This window comes from Narcine bancroftii, chromosome 13, assembly GCF_036971445.1.
Source record: "Narcine bancroftii isolate sNarBan1 chromosome 13, sNarBan1.hap1, whole genome shotgun sequence".
In the NCBI taxonomy this organism is placed as follows: domain Eukaryota; kingdom Metazoa; phylum Chordata; class Chondrichthyes; order Torpediniformes; family Narcinidae; genus Narcine; species Narcine bancroftii.
The window spans coordinates 74784650-74807935 of NC_091481.1; the positions used below are offsets into that span (position 1 = coordinate 74784650).

At 47.6% G+C, this 23286-nt stretch overlaps 1 protein-coding gene across 3 annotated transcripts in view; it reads left to right on the plus strand.

The window, feature by feature from the left end:
- Positions 1-205: 205 nt before the first annotated feature.
- LOC138748284 (exocyst complex component 3-like) overlaps positions 206-23286 on the plus strand; it is a 49981-nt gene continuing 26900 nt past the window's right edge. Inside the window, exons 1-5 of one of the 3 annotated variants that reach the window (XM_069908189.1) lie at positions 207-330; positions 7250-7854; positions 10275-10890; positions 11896-12010; positions 22016-22120. In XM_069908189.1, coding sequence (XP_069764290.1) covers positions 7272-7854; positions 10275-10890; positions 11896-12010; positions 22016-22120 — 1419 coding nt within the window. In that variant the 5' untranslated portion in view covers positions 207-330; positions 7250-7271. Of the gene's footprint in view, positions 331-4933; positions 5223-7249; positions 7855-10274; positions 10891-11895; positions 12011-22015; positions 22121-23286 lie in introns of those variants that run through there. The other 2 variants (XM_069908190.1, XM_069908191.1) reach the window with 2 other exon arrangements.

The window sequence follows — 23286 nt, forward strand, 5'->3', positions numbered from 1 at the left end:
GGCCCCCCGACCCAGAAGCGACCGCCCGTCTCTCTCCAGCTCAAGTTCCTGGCCCGGAGCCCAGTGCCTGAGCCCGGGAAACTCCAGCCCCCAGGCTGGGATCAGTCGCTCATCCCTTGTCTCGCCTCGTTGGGGCGGGGCCGTGAAGTATCGAGGGGAAGGGCTGGGTGGAATCAGTATGAGTGGAAGGGGGATGCCAGGGTTTAAATCTCCGCTGGGGTGGGGAGGGAGGAGCGACCAAGATCACCGCGGGTGCGAGTCCAGGCAGAGTTCGGCACGGAGCCCGACCGCAACTCGCACAGGACTTCTCTCTGCCCCCGTCTCCTGCAGGTAAGGGGCCGCGACGGCAGCCCTCGCTCTCCCCTCGCGGCGTTCGGCCCCTCCACAGCAATCTCTCCCTTCCCCATCCCCATCCCAATCCCTCCTCCCACAACCCCGAAAGCCTCCAGTCGGGCGATCGCTGCCGTCCACATCGTTTGCTGCCGGTTCTGCACCGAAACGACCCTGTTGGACCTGCTGAGGTTCTCCAGCTTTTACTTCCAGCACCGTGTCATATCCCTCACCCCCCCATCCCTTCCCTCTCCCCCCATCCCTTCCCTCTCCCCCCATCCCTTCCCTCTCCCCCATCCCTTCCCTCTCCCCCCATCCCTTCCCTCTCCCCCCATCCCTTCCCTCTCCCCATCCCTTCCCTCTCCCCCCATCCCTTCCCTCTCCCCCCATCCCTTCCCTCTCCCCCCATCCCTTCCCTCTCCCCCCATCCCTTCCCTCTCCCCCCATCCCTTCCCTCTCCCCCCATCCCTTCCCTCTCCCCCGTCCCTTCCCTCTCCCCCGTCCCTTCCCTCTCCCCCCGTCCCTTCCCTCTCCCCCCGTCCCTTCCCTCTCCCCCCGTCCCTTCCCTCTCCCCCCGTCCCTTCCCTCTCCCCCCGTCCCTTCCCTCTCCCCCCGTCCCTTCCCTCTCCCCCCGTCCCTTCCCTCTCCCCCCGTCCCTTCCCTCTCCCCCCGTCCCTTCCCTCTCCCCCCGTCCCTTCCCTCTCCCCCCGTCCCTTCCCTCTCCCCCCGTCCCTTCCCTCTCCCCCCGTCCCTTCCCTCTCCCCCCGTCCCTTCCCTCTCCCCCCGTCCCTTCCCTCTCCCCCCGTCCCTTCCCTCTCCCCCCGTCCCTTCCCTCTCCCCCCGTCCCTTCCCTCTCCCCCCGTCCCTTCCCTCTCCCCCCGTCCCTTCCCTCTCCCCCCGTCCCTTCCCTCTCCCCCCGTCCCTTCCCTCTCCCCCCGTCCCTTCCCTCTCCCCCCGTCCCTTCCCTCTCCCCCCGTCCCTTCCCTCTCCCCCCGTCCCTTCCCTCTCCCCCCGTCCCTTCCCTCTCCCCCCGTCCCTTCCCTCTCCCCCCGTCCCTTCCCTCTCCCCCCGTCCCTTCCCTCTCCCCCCGTCCCTTCCCTCTCCCCCCGTCCCTTCCCTCTCCCCCCGTCCCTTCCCTCTCCCCCCGTCCCTTCCCTCTCCCCCCGTCCCTTCCCTCTCCCCCCGTCCCTTCCCTCTCCCCCCGTCCCTTCCCTCTCCCCCCGTCCCGTCCCTCTCCCCCCGTCCCGTCCCTCTCCCCCCCATCCCGTCCCTCTCCCCCCCATCCCGTCCCTCTCCCCCCCATCCCGTCCCTCTCCCCCCATCCCGTCCCTCTCCCCCCATCCCGTCCCTCTCCCCCCATCCCGTCCCTCTCCCCCCATCCCGTCCCTCTCCCCCCATCCCGTCCCTCTCCCCCCCATCCCGTCCCTCTCCCCCCCATCCCGTCCCTCTCCCCCCCATCCCGTCCCTCTCCCCCCCATCCCGTCCCTCTCCCCCCCATCCCGTCCCTCTCCCCCCCATCCCGTCCCTCTCCCCCCCCATCCCGTCCCTCTCCCCCCCATCCCGTCCCTCTCCCCCCCATCCCGTCCCTCTCCCCCCCATCCCGTCCCTCTCCCCCCCATCCCGTCCCTCTCCCCCCCATCCCGTCCCTCTCCCCCCCATCCCGTCCCTCTCCCCCCCATCCCGTCCCTCTCCCCCCCATCCCGTCCCTCTCCCCCCCATCCCGTCCCTCTCCCCCCCATCCCGTCCCTCTCCCCCCCATCCCGTCCCTCTCCCCCCCATCCCGTCCCTCTCCCCCCCATCCCGTCCCTCTCCCCCCCATCCCGTCCCTCTCCCCCCCATCCCGTCCCTCTCCCCCCCATCCCGTCCCTCTCCCCCCCATCCCGTCCCTCTCCCCCCCATCCCGTCCCTCTCCCCCCCATCCCGTCCCTCTCCCCCCCATCCCGTCCCTCTCCCCCCCATCCCGTCCCTCTCCCCCCCATCCCGTCCCTCTCCCCCCCATCCCGTCCCTCTCCCCCCCATCCCGTCCCTCTCCCCCCCATCCCGTCCCTCTCCCCCCCATCCCGTCCCTCTCCCCCCCATCCCGTCCCTCTCCCCCCCATCCCGTCCCTCTCCCCCCCATCCCGTCCCTCTCCCCCCCATCCCGTCCCTCTCCCCCCCATCCCGTCCCTCTCCCCCCCATCCCGTCCCTCTCCCCCCCATCCCGTCCCTCTCCCCCCCATCCCGTCCCTCTCCCCCCCATCCCGTCCCTCTCCCCCCATCCCGTCCCTCTCCCCCCCATCCCGTCCCTCTCCCCCCCATCCCGTCCCTCTCCCCCCCATCCCGTCCCTCTCCCCCCCATCCCGTCCCTCTCCCCCCCATCCCGTCCCTCTCCCCCCCATCCCGTCCCTCTCCCCCCCATCCCGTCCCTCTCCCCCCCATCCCGTCCCTCTCCCCCCCATCCCGTCCCTCTCCCCCCCATCCCGTCCCTCTCCCCCCCATCCCGTCCCTCTCCCCCCCATCCCGTCCCTCTCCCCCCCATCCCGTCCCTCTCCCCCCCATCCCGTCCCTCTCCCCCCCATCCCGTCCCTCTCCCCCCAACGCAGACCACCATTTCCCACCCCCCCCCCCCCCCCCAGTTTGAGAAGGAGAAGGAGAAGTAGAGGAAATGACCCATGGAACAATGACTACGGCAGCGAACCAGTGAGGGGGCTCTGCAGTTGAAGAAACACATAGGCGGGAGGACTGTGGGTAACCTGAGGCAAGGAACCCAAGCAGGCTGTGGGCTGCTGGTAACCATGGTCGAGGGTTTCGCACCAGGCTGCAGGCAGATGGAGACTGTTTCAAGACAGGCTGAAGGGATGCTTTGGAGAGGGGGCCAGTAGATGAAAAGGCTCATCCTATCCCAGCCACAACCTATTTTCCCTTCTCTGAGGGCAGCATTCCCTGTCAATGTTCATGATGGTGGAGAGGATTTTGCCTGTGATGTCTTGGGCTGTGTCCACTACCTTTTGGAAGGCTGCATGGTCAGAGCTATTGGCGTCCCCACACCAGACCATGATGCAGCTGGTCAGCACACTTTCCACCGCACCTCTGTAGAAATTTGCCGGGGTTTCTGATGTCATACCAAACCGCTGCAAACTCCTGAGGAAGTAGAGTTGTTGATGTGGTTTCACGATGCCATTAGTGCGTTGGGTCCAGGAAAGATCCTCTGAGATAGTGACTCCCGAGAACTTAAATTTGCTCACCCTCTCCACCTCTGATCCCCGATCTCTGGATTCCCTCTGCGAAATCAACAATCAGCTCCTTGGTTTTGGTGACATTGAGTGCGAGCTCATTGTTGGTGCACCATTCAGCCAAGTTTTCTATCTCCATCCTGTACACTGACTCATCCCTGTCCTTTATACAACCCATTACAAGGTATCATCAACAAATTAGTAGATGATGTCATATCAAGACCTACAGTTTATATTTTGGGCCAGAAGTTTTCATCAAGACTATCTTGCAAGGTGCTGTGTCTAATGATATAGAAGGAGGCCCATTGGTTTGAGACATGCTCCCAACAGAGCAATCCCACTATTTGCCCCTTCAATACCTGGCACACCTGTTCCTTCTCTCATTTCCCCTTGAGTATTTTGCCACCCACACAACGGGCTAGTTTACGATGGCTATTTAGCCACCTCTTTGAGAGGTGGGAGGGAAAGGAAACACCTGCAGTCCCGGGGGGGGGGGGTAATGTGCAAACTCCTCCCAGTGGAGCTGAAGGACAGAAGCACAATCTGCTGTAACACCATGTCACCCTCGATAATGATGCACACTACATGAAACATTGAACTCGACAGCCCAGTACAGGCCCTTTGCCCCAGAGAGAAAGTGCCTTGTTGGTGGGCTTAAGCCCGAAATGCCAGTTCCGTATCATTATTTTTACTGTATAAAGGACACTGTTAGATCTGCTGAGTTTCTCCAGTGTTTCCTGTCCTTGTTGATTGGCAGAGGCCTATTGACCCTCAAGGCTCAGGAGAAAACCATCCCCACTCTTCTCTGTACTTCATTGAAGCAGGCCATTCAGCCCATTGCCCAATACTGACCAGCAGACACCCATCCAGGTTAATCCCCTCTTCCAGCTTTTAGCCCGTACCCTCCCATGCCGAGGCAAGTTAAGCACTTGTCTAAACACTTTTCAAATGTTCTGCTTTCCCACTCTCTCAGGCATTCTGTGGGTGAAAAGGAATTCTCTCCAACTCTTTAAACCCTGGTCCTAAATTGTTCACTACATCTGATATGGAGAAAAGTCTCCTGCAGTCTACGTTTGTAATTTTATTCTACTCAATCACGTTCCCCACCCCCCCCACCCATTACTCCCTCTGCTCCAGGGAAAACATAGAACATTCCGGATAAGTGCAAGGAGAAACCTGAAAGCCGAGCACAGGGTTAATGGTCAGATCCTTAACAGCATGATCAGAGGGACCTTGGGGTCCAAATCCATACATCTCTTGCAGTGGCTGCGCAGGTTGATAGGAGAGTTGAGAGGGCCAGTGGGAGGCTGGGCTTTGTTAGGCAGTGCGTGCGTGCGTGCGTGCGTGCGTGCGTGCGTGCGTGCGTGCGTATTTCACTCTATCTTTTTCTCTGTCTGACCCCCTCTATCTTACTCTCTCTCCTTTTCTCTAAAATCTGTAACTCTCTCTCATACACTTTCCCTGTCTGCCTGCAATCCATCTCTACCTGCATGTTTTCACCTGCATTGTTTACGCTTGAACGGAGTCCCTCCCACCCTCTACTTCCCGTAAATGTTTTGGAGAGGAGGAAAGCCTGGCTCTTGGGCAGAGTTCAGTGAACATTACTCGCCATAACAAGCTAATTTCAGGAATTGAAGGAGAAAGGATTTTTTTTTTTTTGCTGAGGGATCCAAGAGGAAGGTATGTGAATATTGAATGTTTTAAATTTTAATTAAAATTTTTAAAATCAAATTTGGACGTACAGCACAGTAACGGGCCCTTTCAGCCCACGAGATCGTGTGCCCAATTACACCTAATTGACCTACAACCCCCAGTACATTTTTGAAGGGATTGTTGTTGCCACTGGGGAGAGAAAACAAGGTGGTGTGACAAAAATCCCCAAAAAGGAGGGTAAGCGATAATGATAAACAGGAGAGAAATATCCCAAACTAAAAACTGTGGAATCCTACACCCTGCCAGTCTCCAGCTGGCTGGAGCCAGTGCGGGTCCTGCGACACAATGCATCCGCAGCCAGTGTGGGACCCTTGGCTGCTGAGCCCCTCACTGGTCCGCCATCTTGTCGGGTTGTCTCCTCTGCTTATCCTTCTCCCCGTTTTCTGCTGCCCTGCGCTTGTCCACTGCTCCCCACCGCCCAGTGTCTGCAACACCCTCGTGGCTGCTTCTGAGTACAGGCGCTACCATCTCTGGCCCAGCCCTCCGTGGTTGCAGGATTTTACTTGCAGACACTGTCGGCTCCTTCAACGGGCCTGTGCGGAGCTGCTGGCATTAGGACTGCGTGGTTGAACCCTCTGGCACGGCACTAGGTCTCCCCTCCCTGCTCTCCAAGGCCCCTCCATTACAGCAGCGTTGCCATTGTCCCCCAGATCCCTCTGTGCTGGGAATGCGATGCAAGGACAGTGGCCCTTTAAGAAGTTAATGAAGAGGCGACCTTCCCCACCCACATGATTTTACTATAGACCAGTCAAACTGCCTGAAGCAGTTGATGTTTAAATCCCAATGTGGAGGATCATTTCAGGGAAATCATATGCTGTACAAAACCTGAGAAAATTGCCAAACCAGTTTTGTAATCTATCAGTAAATCAGCTGTGTGAAGTGGGTGAAGTGTTAGTGGGGGAATGCAGATCTTTCAGTGGGAAGGGAGGGGAGGGGATTGGAACAGAGGGACCAGCTGTCCAGTCTCCTGTGGTATTAAAAGCCAGACTCCAAACCTCTTCTCCTGGACCAGAGAAACGTGAGGCTGGTGAAGTGGCAGAGACAGGGAGGAAGGTTTGGAGCAAAGTGCTGAGGGTTACAAGAGCTGGAAGTAGCTCCCACATCCTGATTTCTTCTCATCCGAGAAGCAGAGGAGCACATTCGATGGCCTGGAATGCTGGATCTGGACTGCACTTTGATCTCGATGTTTTGTAATAACAGCAAAATTCTGATAAGCTGATTGTTCAGGAATCCGAATGGTTTGCGATCTGGTTGGCGGTGTTCAGTCAAAATTCTGTTGAATTCGCTGCCCATTCTGTGGAACTCACTGCCCATGGAAGGAGTGGAGGTGACATCAGTAAATATATTTAAGACAAGGTTGGATAGATTTTTCCATAGTTGGGGAATTAAGGGATATGGGGAAAAGGCAGGTGGGTGGGGATGAGCCGATCACCAGATCAGCCATGAACTCATGGAATGGGTGAGCAGGCCCGACGTGCTGGATGGCCAACTCTTGCCGCCATTCCTTATGTTCTTAGATGGGGAGATCTTAAATCATTTCTTTTAATGCAATGGTATTTACTTTGGTATCTAGCACTGAGTACAGGTAAAAACACACAGAAATGCTGGAGAATGGGAACTGGTCAACACAATGGAAGTGGAGGTGGGGGGGGAGTCGGGCATCAAACAGTGAAAGAGGCTTTTTAGCCCACCATCTGTACTGACCATAATTCACACTAATCTCGCACTGAACCCATTTTCTCCAGATTCTAATTGACCCACGCCCCCCCACTCTGATCCAACCCCAGATTCTACCAATCATCTACTCACTGGCAAGCTATCAACCTGCCAACCTGCACGCCCTTCGTGGACGTGGGAGAAAGGAGGAGAGCCCAGAGGGGTAACTCACATGACCACAGTGGCACAGGTCACTGGGGCGGGAGGTGCAGGCAGCCCATGCTGGAAGGGGGGGGGGTTCTCGGGACCACCTGATGAGTCTTCTCTTCCTGCTGCAGGAGGTGCCACCTTTAAGCTCTGATGCCATTGGTGAAAAGTAACTTGCCCCGTCTCAGCCCCGCCAAACTGCACGGGGGGGCAGTGAAGCTGCAGAAGGAGATCATTCTCGGCAGCAGAATGGGCAGTGGAACCAATCCCTTCGAGGAAAATCTGCGCAACGAGTTGAATCCTTTCGCTGAAGACTTGGAGCGGGAGAAGAATCCCTTCGTGGAGGAGGAGGATGAGGAGGAAGGGCCCAATGGAACATTACTCTCAGGCACGGGTGTCACACCAACAAAAGGCCAGGAGAAGCATGAATCACTGACGAAGTCCCTGCGGAGGATGTGGGTGAAGAAGGGGAAGTCTCCGACCGAGACGAAGTCTCTTTTTAAGCTCTGGTCTCCGACGGAACCCAGCAGCCCAGTGAAGAGCTCCAAGAAGAGGAATGAGTCATGGATGGAAGACGAGCCAACGGCACCGGCCAATGGGCCAGTCACGGAGGTGGCGGCCGATCTGGAATGCACGAGAAAGGTCTCTTTCCTGAGGCGGGGGAAGGGGAAAGCGGAAACAGCGCTGGAAAAGTCAAGAGCTGAGGCCATGGCCAAAGCAAAGGATCCTCTCTCAGGTAGGAACACGTATGCACACAAGCATGTACACACACATGTACACACACAAAGACATAGTATATATAAAGCCTCACACGCTCATTCATAGTCACACATTAACATACAGGGTCACATATTCACACACACACACACACTTCAGATTAAGAAATAATAGGTGTGCAGACGGGAAGAGTTTCTGAATCACAGAGCGGTCGGTCCCTGCTCAACAGAGGCGAGACCAAATGCAGAGTTAACCAAAACAGCAGGTTGAAGAGAAAAAAGATTAGATTCTGGAAGTCTGAAATATAAACATAGAGAGAGAGAATGAGAAAAAGGGAACTAAAAGAGAAAGGGAGAGTGAGAGTGAGAGAAAGAAAGTGAGGCCAGCAGACCGCTCGGGGCCCAGGCTGCCAGTGGTGAAACAATTAAAATCAGTGGACTGCAAAGGTCCTAACACCAGCAATCAGCGTGCCTGCTCCCTATTGTGTTTGAGCACGATTTTACAGACTGTATTGTGCCAGCCACTGGCCTCTTGATTTACGAGGGTTGTTCGTACAGGGAAGAGCAATATGTATTGGCAGTTGGACATAAGTGGCTTGTGAGCAGAATGACCTACTTAACACGCATTGAAAGGGCTGGTGGCTCTTAGTGCCAGCAGTGCGGAAACAGGCCCGTTAGCTGACAGAACTTGCAAAGGCCCATCAAACCCTCATTTACACTCGTCTCATTTCACTCTCCCCACTTTCCCATTGACTACCTGCAGATCCTACCGCTCACTGCCAGACCAGGGGCTAATTTACAGAGGCCCTGCCCACAACCCACATGCCTTTGGGACTGGGGAGAAAACCAATGCAGCGCCTGAGGGAAACCCAGGCAGTCACAGCGATAATGGGCAAACTCCACACAGACAGTGATACACTCTCAGTAATCCAAAAGGCTGGATTTGCTGGACGACAGGCTTTTAATACCATAGGACTTGGACCATGCTCCTGTTCTGGCCCAATCCCAGGACTCGTACTGAGGGAAGGACTTGGCTTACCTGACTTTATTAGGGGATTGTGGGATTTGGAGTCACCAAGGGAAGGTGGGTCAGCCATACATATGAACCAAACATATACACAGTGCCTGTAACCAAGTAACAGTATACAATGGTGTATCACCACAGACAACACTGGAGGTCAGGATGAAGTGCAAACCATTGGAGTTTCGGTGGAGAGAAAAGGATCTTGTACAAACAAATACACTTATGGGAAACCCAAAGATAGAAGCAGAGAGGTTAATTCCACCCACAGGTGAAACAAAAACTAGTGGACATTGCCTCAAGATTCATGGAGTGGATTGAAGACAGAGATGAGAAGAAATTGCTTCTCCCAGAGAACCTCGAACATTACAACAAACTACCGGTCCTTTGGCCCAAGATGTTGTGCCAACCAATATAAATCTACTCCACCACAATCTAATTTAGCCCTCGATCTCTCTGAATGTCCCTGTTGTACCAGCTTCCACCACCATTCCTGACACCCACCACTCTCTGAGTGAAATACTTACCTCTGACATCTCCCCTTCCTCACCCTCAACCAATATCCTCTGGTATTGGCTAATTTTTGCCCTTGGGGAAAAGGTGCTGGCAGTCCATTTTATCTAAGCTCCTCATAATCTTATAACTTCTCTTGGCCGTCTCAAGATCACAAGATATAGGAGCAGCCCATCAGGTCCGCTCCGCTATTCTAATCCCGAGTTGATCCGTCCTCCCACTCAGCCCCACTCCCTGACTTTCTCCCCATCACTCTTGATGCCCCAACTAATCAAATGCCTGTCAACCTCTGCCTTGAATACACCCAATGGCCTCCCTTCCACAATTGCCCGTGGCAATGAGTTCCACAGACTCACGACCCTCTGACTAATGAAACTTTAAATTTAATTTTTTTTTTTACAAATGTAGGCATACTGGGCAGTAACAGGCCATTTATGGCCCACGAGCCCATGCCACCCAATTACACTCAATTATACCTTCAAGCCCTGGTGTGTTTCGAGGAAAACCCACGCAGACATGGGGAGAACGTATAGATTCCTGACAGACTTTGCGAGATTCAAACCCCAGTCCTGATCGCTGTCGCTGTAACAGTGTTGCGTTAACCGCTACACCAACCTTACAACCCATTCTCCGCATCTCTGTTTTAAATTGATAGCCTTTCATCCTCTTGTCCTCAAATCTCCAATCCCCTACCATGGGAAACATCCTTGTCACATCTACTCTCTCCAGCCCAGTCCAGATGATTCTCGGAAATTTGGACACTCACTCCGAGACCAACACATCTCCCTGAGATGTGACCTTCAGTTGCTTTGCATAGTAAGATGGAGCCTCCCACACTGGGAGGTTTGCAAATGATCACCCTATTAATGCTCCCCCTTCTCTCATTGGGTCCTTTTTGTCTCTCAGTCCTCGAAATTCACCAGCTGATCCAGAAAAGGGAGCTGGTGGTGGCCGACAGGCACATCATCGAGTTGGACGAAGAGTGCGAGAGGTTGAGGAAGCAGAATCTAGAGGCGGCCATGAAGGACAGCGAAAGGAAAGCGAAGGATGTGGCCCTGCTGTACGAGGCACTGGAGAATGAGCTGGGTGTGATCGTCAGCGAGTCCCTAGCCCTCCCACAGGGCGCCTTGCACCTGGGGGAAATGGTGCGCACCATCGAGCAGGAAGAGAAGGCGGACCGGGTGCGGGCAGATAGAGGAGGGGTCGCCCCCAGGGAGCTGAGGAGGAAGTGGCGGGAGGCGGTGAAGGCGTCAGCGTCTGAGAGGCTGTTGCCAAGCAAGGCAGTGGACAGCACCTCCGTCACCCAGTGTTTGCGGGGTCTTGGGGAGCAGACCGTGGCTGACCTGATCTTGGTCCGAAAGAACATCATTCCCAGCTACCCAAAGGAGTTTGAGGTTTTCAACGTCTACGTGAGGATCTACCACGAGGCCGTGTCATCCTGCCTGTTGCAGTTGGCGCAGAGAGACCTGGGAATAGAAGAGCTCTACACCTTTCTCGAATGGTGCCACTGCCTTTACTTCAGGTGAGCCCTCACGTGGGGTTGTCCACCTCTCCACCTCAACAAGGGCAGGGTATGCCACTGGGATGGGCCAGGTTAATTGCAGCCAAGAGTAAAACACTAAAGTCTGTAGATGGAAGTAAAAACACAATGCTGGAGAAACTCAGCAGGTCAAAGCGTAATTATATAGTAAAGTTAAAGATACGTCACCAATGTTTTGAGCCTGAGCCCTTCATCAAAGTGTGACAAAATGTAGGGAGGCCCCCGAACAAAATGGTGGTGGGGAGGGGCACAGTCCCACAGGCAGGAGGTCATAGGTGGATAAGGGAGGGAGGGCTCAGCAGTAAAGAGGGGGAGGGGATGGGTCTGAACGGAGAGGGAAGGGGGTGGAACGAAGACAGAGGGATGGGGAAGGGAAGGAGAACGGGGGAGCGGACAGGCAGCAACTGGAGAAGTCGATATTAATGGATCCGGTTGGGGAGGGCCCAGACAGAATATTACATGTTGCTCCTCCAATTTACAAGCAGTCTTGGTTTAGAAGTGCGTGAGGCCACGGACAGACACGTCAGCGAATGTCACCTTGCACGGTAGCACTGGCAAGCTGATTCAGAAGTTTCTCCAGGACTTTTGTGCATCGCACGACAATCACAGCATCGGCCAACTTTCCTGTTCGACTCAGAAGGCTGATACCCTGACTAATTTTTAAATTTAGACACACAGCACGGTTACAGGCCATTTCGGCCCACGAGTCCCTGCTGCCGAATTACACCCAATTAACCTACAACCCGCGGTATGTAGTGGGAGAAAACGGAGCCCCCGGGAAAACCCACGCAGACACAGGGAGAACGTGCAAACTCCTTACAGACAGCGCAGGATTCTGACCCCGGTCAATCACTAAATGCTGTAACAGCATTGCGCAGGAACGCTGTGGTGGTCTCTGGAAAAAGAACATTAATACTTGCCCTCCCCCACCCACCTCAGCCTCTCTGTCACCAACGTCTGACATCTGTGGGTGTTCTTTGCTTTCAGAGAGGTGATGGGCCACGAACAACTCACTGCGCACATCAGTAAACAACATCTGGTGCCGCTGCTTCCTGTGGACACGGTTCACACACTGGAGGATAAGTGTGTTTCCATGGTGAAGGTAGGACTTTCTGGAACTTTCCTTTGCTCTTCTGCCAAACCTCCCAGACTTTGATGTTTCCGCTCAGCCCATTGAGGGCATATCAGCTCTCAGAGCATTGCCGTGCCACCACCAGTTTCCCCTGCACCCTATTTTCCCCATGTTCCCATCCCACCAGCATGAGCGGCACCGACCCACACAGAGGAAACACTTCACAAGTCGGGCAGCATTTCACAGTTCAGATCTGAGCCTCCGGAGCCGGGAATGTGAGATGAGAAAAGGTGGAAATATCCGAGGCGCTCGTATTTACGAAACAATGTTTATTTGTGAATACTGTATATACACATGTAATAGCTGAAATCGCCCACTCACCAGGTTCCTGACGTCCCAGACACCAACTCTTTCCTAGGCTCAGGTGCCCACCCGTTCAAGCTCATGATGCCTTGAATGATGCAAATACTTGTGTGGTCAAAATTAGTATGCGTGTAATAGTCGACCCCCCCTAAATTTTGCCCTAAAGATTTGACGATTACACGCATATATACGGATTTGTCCTGCACATGCACTCTTTGTCTGAGTGTGTGTTATGTCTGGTTGTGTGGTGTACTGAGAACTGCTGTTTCGTCGGGTTGTTCTTGTACGATCACTTGAAAGAAATTTAGCAGGAGAGACCGATTGCCAAGGCAAATATCTCTGGCACGACAAGACCAAGTCTGAAAGGTTAGTTAGGGAAAATTAGAATGCGATAATGTTCCTTTTTCACTAACTGTGGATCAGCAGCTCTAACTAAGAGAAATAACTGATTCAAAAATCAGATCAACCAGACCGGAAGATGTGGCAGGTTGTGTTGTAGACAGAAAAAAACAAGGGGCGAAAAGTTGGGGAATTCATCACACGGACGAGACAAGGAGAGGCTGTTTTGCACACGGTAGAGGAACGGTTGGTGAGGGGTTGGAAGTGATCTGTGTGCAGGAGATGTCCACAAAAGGAGAACGAGGGGAAAGAAGAGGGTGGGGAGTGTTGGGACGGTAAGATGCAGACCACACCGTTACTGGAAGAAATCCCCAGCAGGTCCAGCGTGCTTGTGGAAACTTCAGCATCTTATCCAGCATCTTCAGCTGTTATTTCGACTCTTGGTAGCCTAGCTTGCTCAGAGAAGGGGTGTAATGTTGAAGAAGGGGTGCAATGTTGAGGCTTTCTTAGGCCCTGGTGAGACCTCACGATGTATTGTAAGCAGATTAAGGCTCCTCGTTTAAGAAAGGATGTGCTGATGTTGGAGAGGGTTCAGAGGAGGTTCACCAGGATGATTCCGGAGATGAAAAGGTTACCATATGAGGAGCATTTCCATCTCTTAGTCTGTATTTAGGAAAATGAGCAGGGAATCCCATTGAAGCATTTCAAATGTTGAAAGGTGTGGACAGAATAGATGTGGAAAGGTTGTTTCCTATGGGGAGAGAGTCCAGGTCAGGAGGGCACAACTTCAGGATTGAAGGGTGTCTACGTAGAACAGAGATGCAGAGGAATTCCAGCAAGAGGGAGGTGAATCTGTGGAATTTGTTGCCACAGGCGATTGTGGAGGCCAGGTCATTGGGTGCAGTTAGGGCAGAGACGTCTCCTAGGGTTAGGATGTGGAACCTAACCCTCCTGGGAACACTGTAAAAACAAGTTAAATTAAAGAAATGTCCTGAACAATAAAAGTTATTGAAGTATTTTTAAATACATCTACAACGCTTTTAAACGTATCTCCAAAAAAAAAGAGACAACTGCTCAGCCTTACCTGGAGCCCGGCACGAGGAGGACAAGAGACTTGAGGCCTACCATTGGTGAGAAGCAGCGAGCTAGCATTCGAGCTGCTCGCCGGGTGAGTGATCCTCTGGACGGACCTCCTTTTGATGTCGCTGGCCTGGAGTGATGGAGAGATGGTGTCCAGGAAGGAACCGGAAGCAGCGTGCGCGTGCTCAAACAACGGAGGCCTTCAGCGATGTCATCGGAGGAAGAAGAAGACTTAGGCTCATCTAGCAGTGAAGAGGATAAAGACGAAGAAGGAGAGCAGCAGCAGGAAGAGGAGGTCATGAAAAAGAAGTCAAAATTGTTAAAAGGAGAACCAAGAGTAAGGATAAAGATATCTCTCACATTGAATTACTGTCAGATGTAAAGGGAGAAATAATTAAAGTTTTGGGGGCTGTTAACAAACTCGATAAATTAGAGGGTTGAAAAAAATGCAAGAAGGTATGCAACACATGGAAGTCAGAGTGACTGGAGTGGAAGATAATATCACTGTTTGAACTATGGAGGATAAGAAGCTACAGAAAAAGGTGGATATACTGGAACATTTTAGCAGCAAAAACACCAAGATACTGAGAAAAACAAGACTAAATTGGCTTTTTTTTCTCCGAATGGTTTCCTGAAATGTTGGGAGCTGAACATTTTGAGTGTCCTATGGAGATCGAAAGAGTGCAAAGATCTCCCGAGCAAAACTGCTTCCATCTCAAAGTCCACAGTCTGAGTCAATTAAATTTCTTTGATACCGAGATAAGGAGAAGATTTAATCTTTGGTAGCAGAAAAGGCAAGATCAACAGAAGGCCAGCTTGAGTATGAAGGGGCCAAAGTTTTATTTTTTGCCGATATAAGTGCAGATTTATTAAAAAGAAGGGAATTAAATCCGGTTAAGAAGATTTTATGGGAGAAAGGATATCGATTTGTATTACGCCATCCAGCGACCTTGAAGATCTTACCTGATGGAGAAAATAAGTTCTTTTTGAGCTTTGTGGAAGCTGAAAAATTTGTACAAAATCTGCAAAGAGTTCAGAAGGAATGAAGAATAAGATTGGTTGATGTTTTTGTTTCTTTGATGGACTTAATTCCTTTGGTAGTTTTCATAAGGTGAAGTAGTTCAGAATATTGTATACTAAATACTTTTTCTTTATTTTTATTATTCTTGTTTATTGGTTTTCTTAAATAAACTTTTAAGTAACATTTAAAGAAGGAAAGAAAAATGTACCGGGGAGGGGAAGAGGTTCTGACTTCTATTGGATCATGTGGGTAGCTGTGACTCCGGTCACAGACTGTAAAATAGAGAGAGGTGGTGTTGGACTTTATTATTACAACACCTATTGGGGAGGGTTCATTACAAGTTTTGTTATAGGAACATAGGAAGTAGGAACAGGAGAAGGCCAAAAATGGCCTATCGAGCCTGCTCCGCCATTCAATAAGATCATGGCTGATCTAATTTAAGACCTAACTGCACCTACCTGCCTTCTCCCCATATCCCCTAATTCCTCTATCATGTAAAAATTTATCTAACCGAATTTTAAATATGTTTAATGAAGCAGCCTCAACCACTTCCCTGGTTGGAGAATTCCAAACATTCACTACTCTCTGGGAAAAACTATTTTCCTCATCTCTGTCCTAAATCTACTCCCTCGAATCTTGAGACTGTGTCCTCTCGTTTTAGTTTCCCCAGCCACCTCAAAAAACCTTCCTACATCTATCCTATCCATACCCTTCATAATCCTCTATGTTTCTATAAGATCTCCTCTCATTCTTCTGAACTCGAGCGAATACAATCCTAGACGATTTAATCTTTCATCATAAGTCAACCCCTTCATCCCAGGGATCAACCTAGTAAACCTCCTCTGGACCGTCTCCAAAGCCAGTATATCCTTCCTCAAATATGGAGACCAGAACTGGACACAGTACTCCAGGTGCGGTCTCACCAGTACCTTGTACAGTTGCAACATTACCTCCCTACTCCAGAATTCAATTCCTCTAGCGATGAAGGCCAACATTCCATTTGCCTTCTTAATAACCTGCTGCACCTGCAACCTAACTTTTTGCGATTCATGCACAAGCTCTCCCAAGTCCCTCTGCACAACAGCATGCTGTAGTTTTTCACCCTTTAAATAATATTCAGCTCTTTTATTTTTCTTGCCAAAGTGTATAACCTCACACTTACTAACATTGTACTCCATCTGCCAGACCTTTGCCCACTCATCCAGCTTAACTCTATCCCTCTGCAGACTCTCCACATCCTCATTACAATTTGCTCTTCCACACAATTTGGTGTCATCCGCAAACTTGGCTCCAACACATTTTGTCCCCTCCTCCAAGTCATCAATGTAAATGATGAACAGTTGTGGGCCGAGTACCGACCCCTGCGGCACCCCACTGACCACTCTCTGCCAACCTGAAAAACACCCACTTATCCCAACTCTCTGCCTCCTGTCAGACAACCAATTTTCAATCCATGCCAATATACTTCCCCGGACTCCACTTTCCTGTAACTTACTGATAAGTCTCTTGTGCGGCATCTTATCAAACGCTTTCTGGAAATCCAAATAGACAACATCAACCTGTTCCCCTCTATCCACCGCACCCATTATATCCTCAAAGAAACCGAACAAGTTTGTCAAACAAGATCTTCCCTTTCTAAAACCATGCTGCATCTGCCTGATTGAACCCTTACATTCCAAAAGTTTCACTATTTCATCTTTAATGATGGCTTCAAGCATTTTTCCAACTACAGACGTCAAGCTAATTGCCCGATAATTTCCAGTCTTCTGCCTACATCCCTTCTTAAAAAGTGGCGAGACATTTGCTGTCTTCCAGTCTGCCGGGACCTGCCCAGAATCCAAGGAATTTTGGTCTATGACAACCAATGCATCAACTATAACTTCTGCCATTTCCTTCAGAATCCTTGGATGCATATCATCAGGACCAGGTGATTTGTCTGGCTTTAGTCCCATTAGTTTCTTCATCACTACTTCCTTTGTAACAACTATTTTATCAAGGCCCTTCCCAACATTCTTATCCTTAACTCCGTACTTGGGCATGCTGGACGTGTCTTCCACCGTGAAGACTGACACAAAATATTTGTTCAATGCCTCGGTCATTTCCTCATGTTTTGCTACCAGTTTTCCTTTCTCATCCTCCAAGGGTCCTATGTTAACTCTGGCCAATTTTATTGTATTTTACTTTCTCTTTACTTCTTATCTGGATTGCCGAGGAGGTTTGTGCAAGCACGCTGGGTTTGAAATGAAAGAGTTGTAGGAGGGAGGTTCACAAGCAGAGGCGAAGTAAACAGTGGTTTATTAAAATGAGTAATACAGTCAAATTTGTAAATTATAATGTTAATGGGTTAAATGGACCCGTGAAAAGAAAAAGAGTATTAACATATATTAAGCTGGGAGTAGATATAGCTTTTTTGCAAGAAACTCATTTAACTGAAAAAGAACATTTGAAGTTAAAAATAGATTGGATTGAACATGTAGTAGCTTCTTCTTTTAACACCAAGGCAAGAAGTGTAGCAATTTTAGTGAAAAAGCATATTCCAATTAAAATACAAAATGTAGTACCAGATTCTACTGGGAGATATGTGATGGTACTTCGTCAAATATTTTCAGAATTATGGATGCTTCTGAACCTCTACGCACCAAATGTAGATGATGGGATTTTTATTTAAGAAACTTTTTTTGAATTGAGCAGAGGCACATGACAATATTTTGATAGGAGGAGACCAATTTTTGTTTAGACCCAATTTTAGATTGAACTACAAGAAGAGCAGTAAGAAATAAAGCAGCAAAAGCTACATTGATATTAATGAGGGATTTGAATTTAATAGATGCGTGGAGGAAAAGTCATCTTAGAGAAAGAAACTATTCTTTTTATTCAAGTAGACATAATTCTTATTATTTGCACAAGTTCAAAGTAGGGTAATAGATGTTGGATATAAAACAAGAATTTTATCTGATCACTCGCCTTTGTTAATGACTATTATAATTCCAGATAAAGAGAAATTGATGTATAGATGGAGATTGAATTTAACATTATTAAAAAATACTTTTATGACTTTATTAGAAGAAAAATTCAGCTATTCTGTTATATAAATTTGAATTTGGTGAATGATAAATTTATAATATGGGATACTGTAAAGGCCTATTTGAGAGGACAAATTATGTTTCACCTCTAAAATTAAGAAAGATTATATGAAAGAGGTAGATTAATTGGAGCAAGAAATAAAATCTTCAGAAGCAAAGTATTGAAGATAAACATAAGCAAATAATTAATTAAAAACCAATATAAAACATTACAAACTTAAAGAATGGAAAAAAAATGATTACAACAACTAAACAGAGGTAACTATGAGTTAGGTGAACAACCACATAAGGTACATGCATGGCAATTAAAGTATGAATAGGCTTCAAGAATGATTAATTCAATTAAAAATTATTTGAATGTGATATTATAAACCTTGAGAAATAAAGGAAATCTTTTAAAACTCTTATTCTAAACTATACAGCTTAGAGTCCTTAAAAGATGATAACAAAATAGAAAGCTATTTATCTAGAATAAATTTACCTCAATTGAATATGGAAGAACAAAGAGAATTGAATGCATGTTTTACATAGAGGTAAAGGAGGCAATTAGTTCATTACAAAGTAACAAATCCCTGGGGGAAGATGGTTTCCCACCTGAATTTTATAAAGTATTTAAAGATGTATTGATTCCTATTTTTATGGAAATGTTAGATCAAGCATCAATGACTCATACTCTTCCAGACTCATTTTCAACAGCAATAATTATTGTGAGACCAAAAAAAGATAGAGATCTTTTAAAACCTTAATTATACAAACCTATCCATTATTAAATGCAGATTTGACAAAATTATTGATGAAGATAGTTACTAAATTATTGCTTAAATTAATAAACATTTTGTGAAAAAAATGGAAAATGGAAAATCGGCATACAATGTGGCTAGGTTAATCAGTATTATACAAATAGCACAAAAAAAACGAAAGATCTGAGTGCTGCAGTTGCCCTAGATGCAGAAAAAGTGTTTGATAGATTGGAGTGGGACTTTTTGTTTAAAGTGTTAGATAAATTTTAGTTTGGTCAGACTTTTATAATATGGATTAAGGCACAATATAATAACCAAAAGTGAAAGTAGTAACTAATGCTCCATTTCAATTGGCAAGATCTACTAGAAAAGGCTTTCCTTTATCCCCAGCTCTGTTCATTATAGCTATAGAGCTACTAGCAGAGGTAATTAGGGGTGACTTAGAAATTAAGGGGTTCAAGGTCGGTCAGGAAGAGTACAAAGTTAGTTTATTTGCAGATGACATTTTAATATATCTGACAGAATTGGAGATTTCTTTATGGAAATTACATTTAAATCTGGAACAATATGGGAAGATTTCAGGTTATAAATTAAATTGGGATAAAAGTGAAATTATGCCCCTTACACAAGGAGATTATAGCCTCTGTTGAAGAAATACTCAATTTAAATGGCTAAAGGAAGCAACTAAATATTTAGGGATCTGGATAGATAATAATTTAAACAATTTATATAAATGGAATTATTCACCATTACTTAAAAAGAGTTAGAGGATTTAAAAAAATGGATGACCTGCCAATAATGTTAAGAGGTAGGTTCATTGTATTAAGATGAATGTTTTCCCATGAATACAATATATTTTTCAAACCTTACCAATACTATTACCACAAAAGTTTTTCAAGAATTAAATAAACATATTAGGGAATTTCTTTGGAAAGGTAAAATGTCAAGCATTTCTATAGAACGATTAATGTGTAAATATGAATTAGCAAGTTTAGAGCTTCCTAACTTTAATAATTATTATCAAGTGGCTCAGATGAGATGTCTTACTTTTTTTGAGGGATCAGGAAAACCGACGTGGGTCAAAATAGAGTTGGATAAAACAATAGAGAAAATAGCAGAGGAATTTATATACAAATGGAATTCAAAGTTAATAACTGGTGTGAAAGAAGCGCCATTTTTGAAACATTTGATTACTATTTGGAACAAGATAAATAACGAAATTGGAGCAAAAGCAAGTATATCACCTTTCAAAATAATCGTATCGTTCACTAGAGATAATCAATTGGTCTCAAAGACATTAACCATATAGAAGATTGTTATGAACAAGGTCAATTGATGTTATTTAAACAATTAAAGAGCAAATATGGAATAACTCAGAATACACTTTTTTTTTTGCTATTTTCAACTGAGAGGATATCTGTGGGGAAAGTTAGGTCCAGAAATATTTTTACCGGCTTGTAGTGAGTTGGAAATTCATATTAGGAGTGGAAAACCTAAGAAATTTATCTCTGTAATGTACCTTTTACTACAAGCAGGCACTATTAAACAAAGAGTTCATAAATCTAGACAGATCTAAATATTACAATTGATGAGAAAAGTTGGTTATATCTTTGTTGGGATTGTATGACAAACATTATAAATGTTAGGTATAGATTAGTTCTATATAATTATCTACATCAATTATATTTAACGCCGCAAAATTGAATAAAATGAAATCGGATTTATTGGGAAATATAGAAGAAACAAGAACCAAGGTAAAAAAGATAATTTTATCAAGTGAAATTTATTAAAATAGGATTAGTGGTGGCAAGGGGGAGTGACTTGGAAATCAGATGCACATTTGGGTATGGAATGTGGAAATTCAAAGTTATACCTTTGGAGAAAATTACATATAATTTAAGAAATAGATATTTTTCCTTTTCACAAATTTGGAGCCCGTATATGCAAAGTTTAGGGATGAATATGTAAAAGTGTACGTCCAGCCTCTTGAGATCTGTGTTAATCTTCTTCCCCAAACTAGTTGTATAAACTGCTGGATCCCAGTGTGTGAACCAATACTTCATGCAATCCAGGAAACTAGTTTTTTTCTATATTTTATATAACTATATATCATATTTATATTATTTATTTTTTGAACTATTTTTGAGTGGGGGGTACAAGGAAAGCGGGAGGGGAGAATAAGGTTGGGGTAAAACTAGCATGTAATCATTTTAAATTTAACCAATATTTGTTTATTTGAGAGTTTATTAATTAAGTATGGAAATTTTTGAATAAAATATTTTTTAAAAGAAATTGATCGGTTCTTGATTAGCCAGGGCATCAAAGGTTATGTGGAGAAGGCTGGGCAGGGGGGCTGACTGGGAAAATGGATCAGCTCATGATTAAATGGTGAGGCAGACTTGATGGGCCTATTTTTGCTCCTATGTCTTATGATCTAATTCAGTGGTTTTCAAACATTTTCTTTTCACTCACATCCCACTTTAAGTAATCCCTATGCGACAGGTGCTCTGTGGTTAGTAAGGAATTGCTTAAGATGTGGGTGGAAAGAAAAAGTTTGAAAACCACTGTTTTAATCGTCCCTAATTGACTCGTTATGTGCACGGTTTCAGATCTCCCAAGGAAATGGGCCAATGACAATTTTTCTCAAGCAGAATATTTCAGTTACAATTGGGTCTAGAGCAGTGATTCTCAACCTTCCCTTCCCACACACATCCCACCTTAAGCAATCCCTTACTAACCACAGAGCACCGATGGCCTAGGGATTACTTAAAGTGGGATGTGAGTGGAAAGAAAACTGTTATGACATGCTGGACTGGCAGATGTTCTTGGTTACCGGATGTTACACACTTTTTATCTTAGAGGTTCAATCAAAATGTTATGACTTTTACCATAAGATATAGAAGCAAAATTTGGTCTATCAAATCTTCTCCTCAATTCGAATCATGGCTGTTGTATTTTTCCTCTCAACCCCATTCTCCACCCTTCTCCCCATTTTCTAGTCAACCAGGTGAGTGCGTGGGATGGGGCTGTGGTGTGTTTAAAGGGAGTGTGTAAAACGGAGACACAATCAGAGGGACATGGGAAGAGAAGAGGGGACAGATAGTGTAGTGGTCAGCGCAACAGAATCTGGCTCTGTCTGGAAGGAGTTTGCACGTTCTCCATGGGTTTCCTCTAGGTGCTCCGGTTTCCTCCCACTGTTCCAGAGATATACTAGATTTTGTAGGCTAATTGGTGTATTTAGCCGGCACGGGCTCATGGGCTGTATTAAAAACAAGGAACTCTGCCAAACCATCAGGCTTTTGGAACATTTGCTGAACTGGGGCTCTTGGTGCTGGGCTTTGATGTGCAAGAATCACTATAGTTTCTCAGCCTCCAGAGTTAAGGACCCTTCTGTTCTATTTCTCCAAAGGCCCAAATCACAAAACACATGAAGAGGGAACTACATGCAGAGCAGGAGAAGTGGAAAGAGGAGAGCAGGACGTTTCATTCTGAGATGGTGAACAAAATCATTCAGGTAGGGTCACCCTTGGGCCATTCCTCAGGGTTGTATGGCTGAGACCCGTCCTTCAGGATATAGAATCCGTCGTGGCTGAATGAGAGGCCTTCAGGGGAAGTTCTCAACCCGGAGTTGTAAATGCAGAGTTGTTGGGTACACTAAATCCTTGTTACTTGTGAGGGATTACGGGCACCGGGAGAATACGAAAGCACAAATAAAGCTGCTGGTTGGTCTCACAAGGGCGGCCCGGATAGCACAACACTGTTACAGTGTCAGCGACCCGGGTTTGAATCTGGCGCTGTCTGTAATGAGTCTGTAGGTTCGCCTCGTGTCTGCGTGGGTTCCGATTTCCTCCCATCCTTCAAACGTACCAGGGATTGTAGGTCAATTGGGTGTAATTAGGCCAGAAGGACCTGTACTGTACGTCTAAAATAAATCCCAGTTTTAAGGACAGACTCGGGATTCTGTCTCTGTCTGGAATCTTCCCAACCCCTCGGTTCCTGTTGAAATTTCCTGGCAATGGAATTCACCAAACACGCAGGGACCAAGGCTTTGGAGGGACCCACAATCCCAGCATAACAGTGCTGGTCTCACAAAGTGCACAGAGCGTGGATGGTAAGTCAGCAGATAACAAGGTACTTTTCAAAGCGGAAAGGTGATGGATATTTCGGTGCCAAAGAAACGACCAAAAAGGTATCCTGTGGGTGTGGCTGCAAGGTTTGCTGGTGTCCTGAGTTCTAGTTGGGGATCAAGGCTGTGACAGCCTCGGGTAGTTTCATTGCTCATTGGAGTCCACAGTGCTTTCAACACATCAGCTTCCATGGGCTGTTTATGGCCAAGACTCCCTGAGGCATGTCTCTACAGTCACTGAATTTGGTGAACAAGGTCCCCAGGATCTTCAGACTTCATTCCCCCAGAAACACCTCACTTGGCCAGAGGTGATACACACCTTGCTGCTCAGGAGATCAGCGATGGATGATAATTTTCTTAATCAAACTGGATTGTATTTTATGGTTTTAAAAAAAAAAAAAACCAGCACTGAGATGTCATCTTTAAGGGCAGCACGTTTAGCGTAACGATTAGCTCAATGCTGCTACAGCGCCAGCAAACCAGGTTTGAATTTGCCGCTGTCTTTAAGGAGCTTGCATATTCTTTCTGTGTCTGCGTCGGTTCCTTCCAGGTGC